This window comes from Amblyomma mixtum, chromosome 2 (assembly GCF_055824585.1).
Source record: "Amblyomma mixtum isolate Tamu chromosome 2, ASM5582458v1, whole genome shotgun sequence".
NCBI lineage: Eukaryota > Metazoa > Arthropoda > Arachnida > Ixodida > Ixodidae > Amblyomma > Amblyomma mixtum.
Genome location: NC_143013.1, coordinates 155,239,442 through 155,255,591, shown reverse-complemented (window position 1 = coordinate 155,255,591; position 16,150 = coordinate 155,239,442). Strand labels below are relative to the sequence as shown.

General features: G+C 45.9%; 1 protein-coding gene across 1 annotated transcript; it reads right to left on the bottom strand.

Annotated features, from left to right (window-relative positions):
• Positions 1-7,992: 7,992 nt before the first annotated feature.
• On the bottom strand, positions 7,993-11,465 carry LOC149361343 (uncharacterized). Its single transcript, XM_089569503.1, has 4 exons — positions 11,100-11,465; positions 9,343-9,573; positions 8,926-8,989; positions 7,993-8,336 (listed from the first exon to the last, which is right to left on the bottom strand). The coding sequence occupies exons 1-4, from the start codon at positions 11,328-11,330 to the stop codon at positions 8,155-8,157; spliced, it is 708 nt and encodes a 235-aa protein (XP_089425629.1). The 5' UTR covers positions 11,331-11,465; the 3' UTR covers positions 7,993-8,154.
• Positions 11,466-16,150: the final 4,685 nt, after the last annotated feature.

Below are 16,150 nucleotides of genomic sequence, written 5' to 3'. Positions count from 1 at the left end.
TTACCCGAAAGACGCGGGTTCGATCCCGGCCGCGGCGGTTAAATTTCTTTGGAGGAGAAATTCTAGAGGCCCGTGTACTGTGCGCTGTGAGTGCAGGTTAAAGAACCCCAGGTGGTCGCAATTTCCGGAGCCCTCCACTACGGCGTCTCTCATAGCCTTAGTCGCTTTGGGATGTTAAACCCCATAAACCAAACCAAACCAAACTTTTTTTTGTGCAACAGCGGTGCTCACGTCACCAACGTTAGGTGAAATGGGGGTGTTGCGGCTCCAAAAACAGAAAATTACTTTCTTTTCCGTGAACGTGTTTTTGTTAAGGGCGCGAAACAGATATTCTCTGTATTACAACGGAAAATTTCCGTAAAAATGCTTGTCCTTTCACACACATTTCTTACAGTGTAGAGTGAATATACTGGCGCCCATCTGGTCCTATCAAAGTGGGTTTTCGTCTGCTTTGAGAGGTTTGCAGGTTTAGAACTGGTCTGACCGATGGCCCGTTACTTATGGTATAGCAATCTTCGAAAATTGAACATTGGTTAGAAGGAAAGGAAATAGCGCAGTAACTGTCTCACGTACCTCGGTGGACACCCAAGCCACGCCGTAAGGGATCGGGCAAAGGAGGAAGTGAAAGAAGAAAGGAAAAGAGAGTTACGTCTTCGAGGGCTCCTGATTAATTTGACCCCTTGGAGATCATTAATGGACAATTTTTCTTTTCTGCACTTTTTGTTTGATTCGAAACCATATAATTCCAGATTTATTTTCAATTCGTAAGCGTCTTACAGAGGTTGCAAAGAGCACACCGTATCTCAAATAACCACGGGACCATACGCGCCCTTCGTTTCCAACGTATTGATTTAATTTTTTCTCAGCTGCCTGAACGATGATTTACAACCCCCGTGTCTCTCGCTCCCTTCTTCGCGGGTGGCTGACAGCGTGAGTTCGGGGTTCGTACCGCAACACTTGGTACTCCCATTCCCGCACAGTCGATGGCTGGCGGCAGCGGCGCGGACTGTCGCGAGACGTACGGGGCCTCCACCTCACCTCCCTGCGACCGCGCCATGCTGGGTGTGCCGGCCGATGCGAACAATGCGGCCGGAAGAGACACGGCGGCTGCTTGAGCAAGGTGTGCGCGATGCCACCGAAAGCAGCTACCGGGGAGGATAGGAAAGGAAAGCAGCGGCCGGAGAGGCAGGAAGGGACTATGAGGACTAAATGCGGAACTAAATTTACGTGGGAGAGAGAGAGAGAATAAACTGTTATCTCCAACGGATAAGCTGATCTATCCAACACCCGACACGCAAGTCAGGGGGCGGGTGCTGTCGCCTCAGATGCAGGCTGGAGTGTCTTGGTTCCCAGAAGCCTCTTCAGCCAGCTGGTCAAGCCGGAGTAGAAGCTCAGGGTCCCAGCGGCGCAGCAGGGTCTCCCAGGTGTCTCTACTGTCTATATTGTTTGTCCCCCTGGGAGAGTACGCGCATTACCGGAATATGATGTGGAGGGTCCCTCTGGGGCCACAAAGATTACATTTATCACTGCTGGCCTCAGGGAACATGTGGTTCACCATAACCGGTTTCTGATACGTATAAGTTTGCAGTCGCCTCCACGTGGCTGCTTGTCTGTTGTCTAATACCGGGTCTGGTGGCGGTACCTGTCTATGCTCCAATCTATAATGGTGCATGATCTCCCCATATTTTACCATGCGCTCCCTGCTCCGTCGGTCATCGATGGGCCCTGTAGCGGCTCGGCGGCAGAGATCTCATGCCAGCTCGTGGGCCGCCTCGTTGCCGGGGACAGCTTCGTACGCCGGAGTCCAAATTATTTAAATTTCCCTATCCAACTTTCTCTGGCCTAGGATTCTGGGCACTAAATGTGAGATCCTTCTCTTGCTAAAATTTTGTATGGCAGATTTGCTGTCACTGCTGACAAACATCGCTTCCATTCCAACGCAAGCTAACGCGATAGCACTTTCCTCGGCAACTTCAATGCTTCACTTCACTTCACTTTATTACCTTAAAGGCCCCCAGGATTGGGGGTATTACATAAGGGGTGGCTTACAGCCTGCCTAGCAAGAAGGGCAGATACCAGACAAGACTCGGCTCGTGATGACTCCTGACGACGCTGCGGGGATGCTACTGGGAAGGCAGCCGCCGGGCACCGTCCACGTGCTGCCCCCTGGCAGCCTGGTCATGATAAACTCGCACTGAAGACAAAGGCCCGGAGCCATCCTGGGCGACTTCTGAGAACTTTTCCTGGGCCGGGTAGTTTAGGAGTGGGAAAACGGAGCCACTATTAAAGCATACTTCTGGGAACGTTGGTCTACACTCTTCGCTATTGTTTCTTTTTTCCTCGAAAGAGTGCCATTCCCACGCGGCAGGCGTCTTGGGAACAGCATCCTTGAAGGAAATGACATTTGACCACTCTACGGGGTTGACGTAGAAGGAAGAAGGGTTTCAATAAGTACATCCTGCATCCTGCAAGGGTTTCAATAAGTACATCCTGTACACGGCTGCACGTGTTTCTGCTTCAGAACTAGATGACGTGCTTTTTAGCTTCATTTCTACAGGTCCCGGGCTGAGATCGACGTGCGTTGCCGACGAACTTCAGCGCTCAGCCAGAGTCAAACCTTCGTGTATAAGTTTTTATAACCGATGGATGGTCAATGGTCAATCATATAGACAGGTCAGCGGTCAAGAGGCAAGGTCATTTCAAAGTCAAGTAAAGGTTAGGCCAGAGACGTAAAGTTCACGTCAAGGTCACCCAAAATTTCGTCACGTGATCGGCTTTTGTCTCGCCAAAGAGCCTAATCGCGGCGTTTACGTGACAGTGAGTGGCGTCACGCAATCTTTAACCGAGTACATGACGGGAGGAGCGTCAGTGCACCTGGGGGTAAGTCGGCAAGCGGTGGTCACGTGCTAGGCCGTGTCGACAGGGTCTACAGAAGTGGTGGTGGTAGAAAACATTTATGTATAGATTAAGGAGCTTATGCATGAGCTGACCCAAAGGGGCCAGCCCTTACGAGTACTAAGTGGAGGTTCCTAGTTCGGGACCACAGTGCCGTCGGCCGCCGCCCGGGCTCGCCCGACCAGTGCCCGTGGGGCCTGCAGGTCAGAGCAGCCAACCAGGGTCGCCTGCCAGTTCTCCCGGGTTGTATTGAGGTGACGGGGGATAGCACGGTTGGAGGGGCAGTCCCACGCCATGTGGTAGATGTCCGAAGACTTCCCGCGCAGTGCGAACAGCTGCCCGAAAGAGAAGGGTCGAAGTGTTTGAGAGCTGCTGGGCACAGCAAAGTATTAGTATACAGGCGTAGCAGAAGCCGCTCCTCCACCTTTGAGAGACCTTTACATGGGCGGGGATAAAGACCGTGGCCAGATCTATATAATAAAATCATGTCTTTGAAGGAGTAAGCTAGAATGAAGTTGAGTTCATGATCGTCGTGGTCGGAGGGTGTGTCCAGCCAGAGAGCGCGCGGCACGCGGAGTCAGCTGCCTAATTTTCCTCAAGGCCCATGTGAGCAGTAGCCCAAACGATACGCCGGTTAGCGGGGTACCCCGGTGTAGACGCTGTTTTGAAGAAGGCGGTAGGCTAGGTATGGTACCCAGCCCTGCTCGACGTTCCGACAGGCCCGTCGCGATTCGGAATAATTGTTTTTGAACTGGCATCAGACGCAGCCAATGCCCTGGCGACCTCATCTGCGTATGTTATGTCACGTGCTCGGAAAGTAAGGCCAGTCACTGTTTTGATTGGTGGACGACTGTGGCTGTGTATCATTCCCCATGGAGGGGACGTGTGGCGCCCACGTAGAATACGCCTGGTTTAGAGCCATAGTGGCGGGCCAGGGCATCCACCCGCGCCAGGCGCCAGCCATTCCGGTCCTCACGGTTCATGTTCGTGGGAAGAGAGTGCACGTGGAGGGCGCATCTCTACTGGGATGGAATGTGTACGCGCTCTTCCATGAGAGCGGTGTGCTGGATGTGTAGTCGGCCAAGGAGGCGGCGACCCGACAATGTCTTCGAAAAATGTGTGTATCGGTTGGTCACGCGGCTACCGGAGCTTCGGAAATGTGTTCACCATGTTCAGCCCCAGGAGGCGCTTGTTGGAGGTGTTCCCGGTGAGGTCCAGAGCCCGCTTGATAATTTTGCGCAGGATGACTCCTAGTGCATCCTCGTGTTGCTTCCGCAGGTGGAGGTACGGAGTTGATTCTATAATTCGACTGGTTACAAATGAATGTGCCAGCCGGAAGCCGCCCTTACATCGTAACTCCAGCGATTGTTAGAAACACGGCGTACCAAGCGGCCCACCTATTCCCCCACCTGACGGAGTTTGGCCAATGTCGTTCCTGAGCTTTTGTCTTGATGTATAAAGATGCCCAGTACCCGGACTTCGATATTTTCCGGGGCAGGACCTGTCTCAAGAGAAAATGAAATTCTGGCTGTGCATCTTGGTGACGGGCGTGTGTCCACACATTCAGACTTCTGGGTGACGCATTGGAGGCCGCAGAAGCGAGCATCACGGTACTATGTTTGCTGGCTCCTGCACGTTGGCCTCAACGTCCCGGAGGGAACCCTGTGTGGCCCACAGGGTGATGTCATCGGCGTACGCGCATGCTGCACACGGGCGGCAGCGCCCAGCTGGGTCGGTAGGTGCATCATAGCCAGACTGAATAAAAGGGGAGAGCACCGAGCCCTGTGGTGTACCCCTGGCTCCTGAATGAGAAGGGACATGTTCCTTATCCTGGAGTCGACTCTAAGGTTGTCGATCGGTAGTAGCGCCGCGCCTTCGCGCGTAGACTGTAAGAAAAAATCCCGCAAAACTACGTAACATGTGGGCGCTAACGTTGTTGCCGCAACATGTGCTGTACCACTCCGTTGTGCACGTGCCCCGTGGTGAAGTAGTGCGGTTCATTGAGCGGCAACAAGGTTGACGCACACATGTTATGTACTCTGTTATGACGTCAAATGTTCTGTATACCACGGTGTATGTGCTGTTTTTATGCTGACGTTACATCAACCGTCATATTAATGTACAGCATATGTGCTGCAACTGAATTAACATGACATGATCTGTTTATACGACTACACCCCATGTTCTGTTCTTATGTTGCAGTGGACATTACACAGCAAAGTTCCTACCATATGCAAGTCCCGTAGCATTTATCCGCAGTCCATGGCCAGTTTTGAAAGTTGACTGAACACATGCTGTTCAATGCTTTACGGCACATAATACGCAATGTTACACTCCCGTATTTTTCGATCGGGGCCAGGTCCACGTTCAGGTCAGAGGCATGCTACGCATGGTAAATATGTCATGTCTGTAGCCTGTCGCTGGTAGTCGATGGAATAACACATCTGTGTGTACAAAGCTAGAAAAGCCACAAAATTTGTACGCATACATGTGTCTATATGCAGTACCTTTTTGCATCTCCTTCAAAAATTTTCTGGTAGAGACGCAATCTAGGAATAAATATTGCAAAGAAATAAAATAGTTTAAGAAAGTTTTAATTAAGGACACAGAGGTACAAAAAATAGCAAAAGCAAGCTATACAGACAATCTACATTGAATGATATAAATAAACAGTTATTTGCAACAGCTACTAAATCCAATATCTAATCTGATATCAGAGTTCATCAACACACTAAATTTGCGCTACACAATAATCCAATATCTAAGCTCTGATATCAGAGTTAATAAGCACACTAAATCTCAGCCATGCAATCTTGCCACTTTTTCTGAACTTTTCAAGCTGCTGAAGGGCACTGTGCACTTTTGGGTGGACTGAGGTTATCCTCCGGGACAACTGCCGGCTCCTTTCCTCTTGGTTCATCCCCACCGATTGCCTGAAAAGAAACAGACACATTTAGAAGCTAGATCATCCTGCTTAGATCTGCAGAATTTTAGGGCTAGTCTAAATGCATAGCTGCCTCTGTTAGTACTGCCGGTAGGTCGAGTTTGATTCCCAACAGTCCTATGCACTCTTAGCTCCACTTCTGTGGAAATAACGGTACATATTAACATCATTTACATGGTTATACTAGCTTTTCAAGCAAAACAAAGCAACACAAAGCAATAAAAGCACACAGAGTAAGGCATGCTGCGATGCCAGGAGAGTAAATGACTCCGTACAAAGCAGACAACAGTAACTTGTTCCAGACACTGCAGTTACACAGCGCATTCTGATTTGGAATTCTTTAGACAACCAATTTCTGTCCCGAGAGATATGCCTTGTGCATAAGCCACACCGCAGTTACTGCCATGTGCCTCAGCTTCTAATTTTGGCAAAAAATTTTGAATTCTGTGACTTGCAAATGAAGAATCTGCAATATTCTGGAGGAAGGCTCCCACACATTCACGTACACAGCCTCACACACAGCAATGGCTCACATGCCATCGCTTCCTGTCTTAATGCTTCGTGGCCCGTACAGCACAGTTCTGTGCTTATTCAGCATTTTTTCGCTTCCCTACTACTCAAGGCTCTCTCAGTCCCTTCTCTTCTTTCTCAGTAGTCTGCACGGTTTTCTTTCCGCGTTTCTGGTCATCAAAAGTTTGCATTCCCTCACAGCTCATGAGCCTGGCGTGTGAGCTCGCTGTGGGTGTATCAAAGTGAGAAAAAAATTGCGCTCTATTCATACCTTGGCTCCAATATAGCGCGAGATGCTTTCTGAAGCATACGATTTTGAAAAAAAAAACTCGTTCTAGATTCATGCATATATGGTAGCGCTGCTTTTGGCAGGTGCCCCTACTGTAAATTTCTCATACAAATATGTGAGAGTGTTGCTGCCAGAGCCGCAGCACTTGTGCTGGCTTGCATGAGCAGAAGAGTAGCAAACATATCAAGGCATCAGCAGAACTTTGTTCATTACCAGGTTGTACCCTTCCTAAAAATTCACATGAAAAACAATCACATTCCTATCGTTCTGTCATTGTACTGGTTTCTACAGACACATTACCGTCCAAAAAACGATAATGTGGCTGCTAGCACACCACTGCACAAAAATGCTGAAATAATAGGTTTTTGTGAACTAGGGATCTTACACATGACTAGACAATACAGTCAAGCTCTGATTTTATTACTCAGCCAAATGATTGAAAGAGCTGAAGAAAATTATTAACTGAGCCATACTCACATAAAAGCTAGCCTTCAAGACTTCTACAAAGCCATGAAGAACAGCCCAAAAGAACAATACACAGTAAGCAGACAGGCTGAGCGCACGTGTGTGCATGTCGTTCTTTAGCACAACTCTTCGTAGTATTGGAGAATAGAAAGAGACTAGCATCTTTCACGGGGCTTACTTTGCAACTACAGCACATTAAATTGCAGCTCATCTCTGGAGGAGGGCTCAAGAATGTTTTGCATATGAAAATAAATATCTTTACTAGCTGCCTTGTTAGAATGGAAGCTTAATTAAATCCTGCCTACTATTTTCCTGGCCTTCCCGGAAACAGCAGGTTTCACCAAGGATTTCTTGCATTTCATGCGTTCATATTTCTTATTTCTTTGATACAACAGCAGTTGCCACCCGAGAATGGCATAAAAAAACTAACAAAAGAATGAAAGCCATGGTTGCATGCACTGGAAAGCACAGCGGACTCCCGATTTCTGACACAAGCCATCCAACTCCTAGCAGCTTCACACATGCTTGGGCCACATAGTTGAGATAAGTAGTTGCTTTCTTTGTCTATGTGCCACAGCGCTGTTTCACCGTAATGTTCGACCTACTCGCCCATCAGTTCGTATTATTAAGGTTGTCAAAGCACGCACAAAATGCACATGCACATTTAATCGCAACAATGTCAGATGTTGTGGGAAAGATGCCAGGCTTATAGAGTTTGCATGCAGCTTTTTCTCACGTCTCACTGAGTATAAGGCTACTGCAACAGTCAGAGATAAACATGGTAAAAACTTGCCGATACACAAGAGAAAAATTTATGTGCTTACCTCTGAATGAATTCCAATGTGGCTTGCACTTGTTGACTGTATTTGATGTTGAGACAAAAGTATGTAGCGAAAAAGTTGGTTGGTTTATGGGGTTTAACGTCCCAAAGCGACTAAGGCTATGAGAGATGCCGTAGTGGAGGGCTCCGGAAATTTCGACCACCTGGGGTTCTTTAACGTGCACTGACATCGCACAGTACACGGGTCTCGAATTTCTCCTCCAAAGAAATTCAGCCGCCGCGGCCGGGATCGAACCCGCGTCTTTCGGGCCAGCAGCCGAGCACCATAGCCACTGAGCCACCGCGGCGGCATGCAGCAAAAAGGATCTCCATGGCAGCCAGAAAGCTCAGGCCTTCAAAGCACCTCCCTCCATCGAGCGTCACAATGCATGTAAAATCAAAGATGCTTGTGCCTGAAAAGAAATCTCCTTTAGTGACAAAAACCGAGTTCAGATTAGATGTTAACAATTGTGGAGCAATTTTTTTTAAATGCTACAGCTCAGAAGAATAATTTTTAGCATTATAATATGAACATATACAAATTTTTTGCACATAGCTAGTCATGTCAGCACAGCTCACAAAAAACATTGTCAGCACCTCTATATGTAGCATGCTAATGGTAGATGCTCAAGCTATTTATAAAGTAATGGACAAGAGCAGGTGAATGAATGGCAATACATGCGATATTTTCTAATATAACTCCGAAGTTAATTTTATAGCCCACAAACCACAATTCTACATCTGCACAAGCAGGGTTCAAGCAGCGGATTATGCTGCCAGCTACCATATCTAAGAGAAGACTGCGGCATGTGCATGGTAAATTTAGCTTACTGGGCATGCCTCATCGAGCTGCATTGAGTCTGACTTAGAGGGCAGTTCAAGCCCCCTTCTCCTGTTGTTATTCTAGTTCATTGTTATTGATGAGGTTTCATATTTTATAAATATGCTTTTTAGAAAGTTATACTACTGCTCAAAGCATCCAGAAAATCATAAAAATCTTACCAAGTACAACCACCGTTGGGGTGGGGGGCAGATTGCTATTCAGTTCAGCAACACAGGGTGATGTCTGTGGATGTAAGAAGCCGTTATCATAAGCAGATGTATAAGGGCACACAGGTAACAAGTGTGCCGAAGAATCGCAGGAATAATGAGCATCTACCGAACTGCAGCAGCAGGACTACAAAAATGAAAGTTCACAGCCTTCTACATTTCAGTAAACCTTGAGGTAGTGCCCAGGAAATTTTATTGAAACACTGACGGATGTTAACTGTAGATTAATTCACTTTTTCTTTGCCACTGGCTACAATCTCTCTGAGGAACTGCCCTGGAGTGTGCAAGTTTCATCTACGGTCATAAATCAGAAGTTTTGGCAGTGCTGAGAGGCTACTAACTGAGTATCCATTTCCGCAATAATCTTACCTCAAAAACACGAAATAGGAGCTCTGTCTTTTCCTTGAAGAAAATGCACAGCAATGGGAATACCCCACTGAGCAGTGCTTTCGGGCGGCCAATGTCCTGTGCTGCCTTGTCTGTCATAATGAGCCATTTAAGTGCCTTGTCTCCCTTCAGGCTGTGCCGCAGGAATGCGTACAAGACCTCCAGGTCTGCAATTTCTTGATTTACAAATAATCCTTCCAGCTGCGTGTCAGCCTGAAAAATTACACATCTGGCTGTAAAGACTGCTTGACATCACTGCAAACACACATAACAATCAATGAAATGTAATTTATGTGCTTGCACAAGACTTTTAACCTTTTCAGAATAACGATCCAGTGCTAACCAATTCATCAACACCTACAGAGTATGCCCTCTCAACTGTGCATCATACATTACCACGAAACTTCACTTTTTGCTCTGGCGTCTTAATGCGAAATTGATGGTAAAATACAATGTGTTTCAGGGAAGTCTGCCACTAATTTTGAAAAATGAGCTTTCTGGGTTATGAAGGCTGGTTCTGCAGCAGAATAATACCAGTGTATGCAGACAGCGCAAATAGGTTAAACAAAGTCGGCTCAAAAGCCGGTTAAATAATTTCTCATAATTAACTTTATAACTATGGCGTTTAGGCAACTGGTTTCGATTAAACATTAGAAGCCGGTCATTAATAATAGCCATATCAATTTATAGAGTTTTGAAAACACGATTACCCTGATGCTATGGCCCAGCAAATTTTAGCTACATCGTGCCAAAATACACCCATTTTTGAAATGCATGCAGGCAAAGCAATCCCTCCAGTGCACATAACTACTCAAAATAGCCAAACTTTTCGAGTTAAGGCGTCAAGGGTAATCTTGTTTTGAAAATTCTGAAAACTACAAATCTCTAATTGTAATCAGGCGCTAACTGTAACAGTTTAAGTCATCAGAAATTAGTTAAACGAACCTAACCTCGTTGAACTGGTGAAGTACGTGAGACAACAGCAGTGACAGCATTCCAGCCATGTCACAATCGCGTTAACGATATGTAATGTCTAAAGGGGTTATTTACGATGTATAACGTCTAAAGAGGTTATATTTGCACCAATACGTGCAGTTTTTGGCTGGTTGTGGCAGGAAACGTCAAACGCGTCAACTCTGACCGCCGTACCGGCTGCACATTGCAAGCGCGTTCACCGCACAGGATGCTGGGAAGGTAAACGCTCCGATCATGCAATACACCTTCGCCATCACGCCTGCTCTCGGCGAGCACGGAAGGTGTCAATGGGAAAGCACTCAGTTGCACTTTCGCGGTGCTACTGCTCTGCTCCTCACTGCTCGTTGGTTCTGCTCCAGTTCTGACAGCATAATGTGCCATGAGTTTCGAATTAAAGTTTCAAACCAATTTTTGAATTTTGCTTACTTTTTTGACAAGATAACAAATGTTCACTGGCCTGTATTTCATCAGCTTCGTAATATTTAAGTGTTGTTGGAAGTAAAACTTTGACATGGAACATGGCACTAAAAGTGCCTTAATCAAATACATTGCTTACCCTTGCACATATTGCAGCCAGTTTAACACACACTGAGTAACAGTTATTTTTCGCGAAACCTCAACCAGCATTTCAATTTACTGACAATGCAGTTTTCAAGTAAGGTTGCATACATACCTTCTGAAATGGGCCAGGAAGTGCTGCTGCGTGAACAGCAAGGGCCACTATTTCTGGGCTTGGCGGCACGGAAATGATGGGCCACACTTACCTTCGGAATTTTCCCTTCTTGCTTGTACAGCTCCTTGGCCTCTGCTGCGCTCGCTTCCAGGACCCTGCCGGTGTGCCACGCCATGTACCGATGCCCCTGGTTGACAGCGGTGGCCGTGCTCACGTTCCAGCCTTGGAACGCCTTCCCTGGGAGCAGGAACAACATCTCTCGGACGAGTGCCGTTGCCGCGTAGCCAACGCATCTGACCATCGCGCATCCCAACTTGCGCATGTGCGTCTTCCTGCCCTGGATCAATCACATCAGCTGCAACCACATTATCGGGGAACCTGCCTCGTGATCCAGTTATCACCACTTCGGCATGTCTACATAAACCCTTTCCACAGCAAAGCGACCTTCAGTGGGCTTGGCGGCACGGAAATGATGGGCCACACTTACCTTCGGAATTTTCCCGTCTTGCTTGTACAGGTGAGCAATTGCCATTTCTTGTATGCAAAACGCTCAAGTAACCGCCTTTTATTCGTGCTGCCAAGCCCACACTGTGCATGCAGTATTTGCTATGAATGTTCTTGTGTAATTTTTGACTTGCTTCTGATGGCTGGTGATGTCGAATCCAATCCTGGACCTACTGAACCCACCATATCTGACCTGCTTAAAGCCATCCAGGACGTCCAGAACGGGCAGTTAAAGGGCAACTGCAGCACTTTTTTGAGAATTTCGCGATATTCAAGGATTCAAATCTATATAGGCTGTAGGTAAAGCATGCCAAGTGTTTTTGCACTAGCATTTGAAATAGTGTCGTAATCGACGATTGAATGTTGCGCTTCTGCTCAATGCACTGGAGGTGTGCAAGAAAGTTCAGCGTGACGTCACGGAAGGTATGATTTCCAATTACCGCTCTCTACAGCCACACCCTGCCCTGACTCGTTAGACGCTGCCAAACAACTCTCGGCAGGGTTTGCCTTCGGTGGCATTGCTTTTTTCCTTCAAAGCAGGCGTTTGCGCGTTGGAACTGTATACCGATACCTTCGATGACGTCATCAGACCCTCCCCTCTAGGCGTTGTGCGCGGCAGAGAAGCTTGAAGGGCGTCCGGATTTTAATCAGCGACTACTTCACTATTTAAAGCGCTTGCCCAAAAAGACTTCGCACGCTTTACCTGTAAGTTTCACACATTCGACCCTCTTAAGCTCGTTGATTTCTAAAACATATGCAGTTTCCCTTTAACAATGCTTACTGAAATAAAATCAATCCAATCATCTTTATCCGACCACGAAAAAGCTTTCACTGAAGTGAATAACAGCCTTTCTAAAATTGAAGCAGACTGCGCTTCTTTCTCCTCAATAAAACCTGAAGTCGAAAATATAAAATCTACGACAGCTAAATGCATGGCTGAAATGGAAGCACTCACTGCCCGACTGGACGATATGGAAAACCGAGCACGAAGAAACAATCTAGTATTTTATGGTATAAAAGATTCCGACAATGAATTGTGGCAAGATTCAGAAAAAATAATCACTGAACACTGCAGCCAGTACCTAAACGTATCTCTCGAACCTCGCAGCATTGAACGTGCCCACCGACTAGGCACTTATTCACCAAATAAAAACCGGCCGATTATCGTCAAATTGGCTCATTTTAAAGACAAGCAGCATGTACTATCGGTGAATAGCACATTCAAAGGTACTGGCTTCAGTGTATCCGAGGATTATTCTCCAAACACCCGTCTCGCGCGGAAACGACTCTATGACTATGGTAAACACGGAGGGCTCAATTTTAAATTACGCCATGACAAGTTGATATCCGGAAGTAAGACTTATATATTTGACCGCACCACTAATCATGTAGTTGAACACAAACCCTAGCAACCACTTCAACAGAATCACACTGCGAAGCAGACTTACCGTTCCCCATTATCATTCTTATTCACTAACATGCGTAGTGTGATCCCAAAACGCGATGCTTTATGTAACCTCGTTGAATCATGTTCTGCTTACGTAATTCTGTTAACCGAAACTTGGCTTACCTCTGCTGTTTGCGACTTTGAGATATTACCCTCCCTTCCGAATTTTGATATATTTCGAGCAGATCGTAGCGAAATGAGGGGTGCGGGGGGTTCTCATTGCCACTGATCGCTCATTACGTTGCTCACGTCTGACAATTTCAAGCAAATTGGAAATGGTTTGGCTCTGCTGTAATGCATGTTATCCACGTGTTCTCATTGGTATATGCTATCGCCCCCCAAACCATGATCCTTTATTTAATTCCTTGTTGCATGATGCCCTAAACACGCTAACGACCCTTTATACCAATACTCCAATTTTATTGTTTGGCGACTTCAACTTTCCATTTATCGTCTGGTCGGATCTTGCTTCCACGCTTTCAAAATCTAACCCTGAGTGTGAATTTGTTCACACCTGCCTCACGTTTGGATTAGATCAAATAATCGACCGTCCAACTCGTTTAACAGATCATTCTGCTAATATTCTGGACCTTGTGCTGACATCACAACCTAATAGCTTCTCACCCATCACTTACATTAAAGGGCTCAGCGACCACATGGCCATTCATGCTACATTTTCTTGTGATTTACGAAACGCGAAAAAGATCAAGAAAACGCTTACCCTCTATAATAAAGGTAACTACGTTGGCTTTAACCGCGATCTTGCTGCTTTCCTTGATAACTTTTCGTCTGGTTTTTCACTACGCTCTCTTGAATCTAACTGGTTACTCTTTAAGTCCGAAATGCAACGCCTAATAAATTTACATATCCCGACCATAACCGTAAAAGAACGTCATGGATCCCCATGGTATAACAAAACACTTAAAAGATTAAATAACAAAAAGAAGCGATTATTTCGTGCAGCTAAAACTACAGGCACGGCTACCGCCTGGGAGAAATATTACACTGCCGCGGCTAATTACGATACCGAGGTCATCAAAACTAAGAATAACTTCTACTCATCCACCTTGCCTAACATGCTGCATGAAAACCCGAAGCGTTTCTGGAAAACTATTTGCCCCTCCACTTCTAGCATAATTTCTCTGACTGATAATTCTGGTGTTTCCTCTTCTGAATCAGAGGTTCCAAATATTCTAAATGATGCATTTTGTTCTGTATTCACAAACGAACCACTTAATAACCTCCCTGATGCACCCAGTTTTCTTCACACACCTATGGATAACATTGCATTTGAACCGCGCGGCATCGCCATGGTCCTCGAGAAACTAAAAAATTCTTCATCCGCTGGTATTGACGGCGTCAATGCCAAAATCCTCAAAAACACCAAAGACCTCTGCAGTATAATATTGTCTCTGATTTTTCAGCAGTCATATTCTTCGTGCTCATTACCACAGGACTGGCGCATTGGGAAGGTCATTCCAGTCTACAAGAAAGGTAACAGACCTTCACCACTTAACTATAGGCCAATCTCATTAACCTGTGTTTGTTGTAAAATTATGGAACATATCATATATTCTCATACTGCCAAGTTTTTATCATCTCGTAAATTTTTTTCATTCTAACCAACACGGCTTTCGTAAAGACCATTCCTGTGACACGCAACTTGTTCTTTTTCTTCATGATATACACGCATGCCTAGATCGTAACATTCCCACGGATTCAATATTTCTGGATTTCGAAAAAGCATTTGATAAAGTCCCACACGCGCGCCTAATTCTTAAACTGTCACGCCTAAACCTTCATCCCCTAGTTCTGGATTGGATTCGAGCCTTCCTTACTGATCGTTATCAATTCGTTCATGCTAACTCACACACGTCATCCCTCTCCCCTGTCTTGTCTGGCGTCCCTCAGGGGACCGTTTTAGGCCCTCTTCTGTTCCTTATCTACATAAATGATTTACCCTCTAACATCAGATCTAATGTCCGACTCTTTGCGGATGATTGCGTCATCTACCGCCCAATACATAATTCCTCCGAAGCCACCATTCTTCAAGAAGATCTCGCACGCGTCGAAGAAGGGTGTAGTACTTGGCTCAGAATATTCAGAAGGAAACATACATACAAGCACCAGGCAAACGCAGTTCTAGAACAAATCATGGTCGGATAATTCAGCCTTACAACGCCCGTGGTGAAACTTTCAAACATTCCTTCTTCCCTCATGCAGTTGAAATGTGGAATGATTTGCCAATGAGTGTTGTAGAACAGAGTGATGTGCATGAATTCGAACGATCTCTGGATAACCACCTGCTTGAAAGTGCCATTTGATGCTTGACTGAATGATGTACCGTTTCATGCTGATGTATTCAATGCTTGTGAATAGTGCTGTTTTTCTATGAAATTTTATACCCTCTCTGTAAGGACCCTCACACGAGGGTTGACAGTATTGTTAAATAAATAAATAAATAAATAAATAAATAAATAAATAAATAAATAAATGTCCCTAAATAGCAGTAAAACGTCACTTATTTCTTTCCATCGCCGGCGCAACCACCGTGAAAATACTTATACAATTCTCAACAACCCTATTTCGTCCGTTGACTCATACAATATCTTGGTATCCATTTAAGTAAAAATTTAACCTGGTCACATCATATTCACCACATCACCAATTCAGCTAATCAAGTTCTAGGGTATTTGCGCCGTAACCTATAATTAGCTCCTTCTCCCATTAAGCTTCTTGCTTACATAACTTTCATACGTCCTAAACTTGATTACGCATGTGCTGCATATGATCCCCACTATACTAACCAAATCACCACGCTCGAAGCAGTCCAAAACCGCGCCGCCAGATTCATTTGCTCAGACTACTCTCATTATACTAGCGTTACAGCACTAAAATCTCAGCTTAATCTCCCAACACTGGCCTGTCGGCGTAAAATGGCCCGTCTTTCGCTGTATCATAAATTTTATCACACTTCCGACCATGAAACTGCCCCGATAACACGCGCTCATCGCTTTTCTCGTCATAGTCACCCTAACGCCGTCTACCCTGAACGGGTCCGCACCGAAACATATAAAATGTCATTTTTTCTTCGAACAGCCAATGACTGGAATGACCTTCCATCCGAAGTGGCGACCATCATCAATCGTGTTCTATTCAAAACCGCCATTGAAGACCATCTGTGTTCGTAT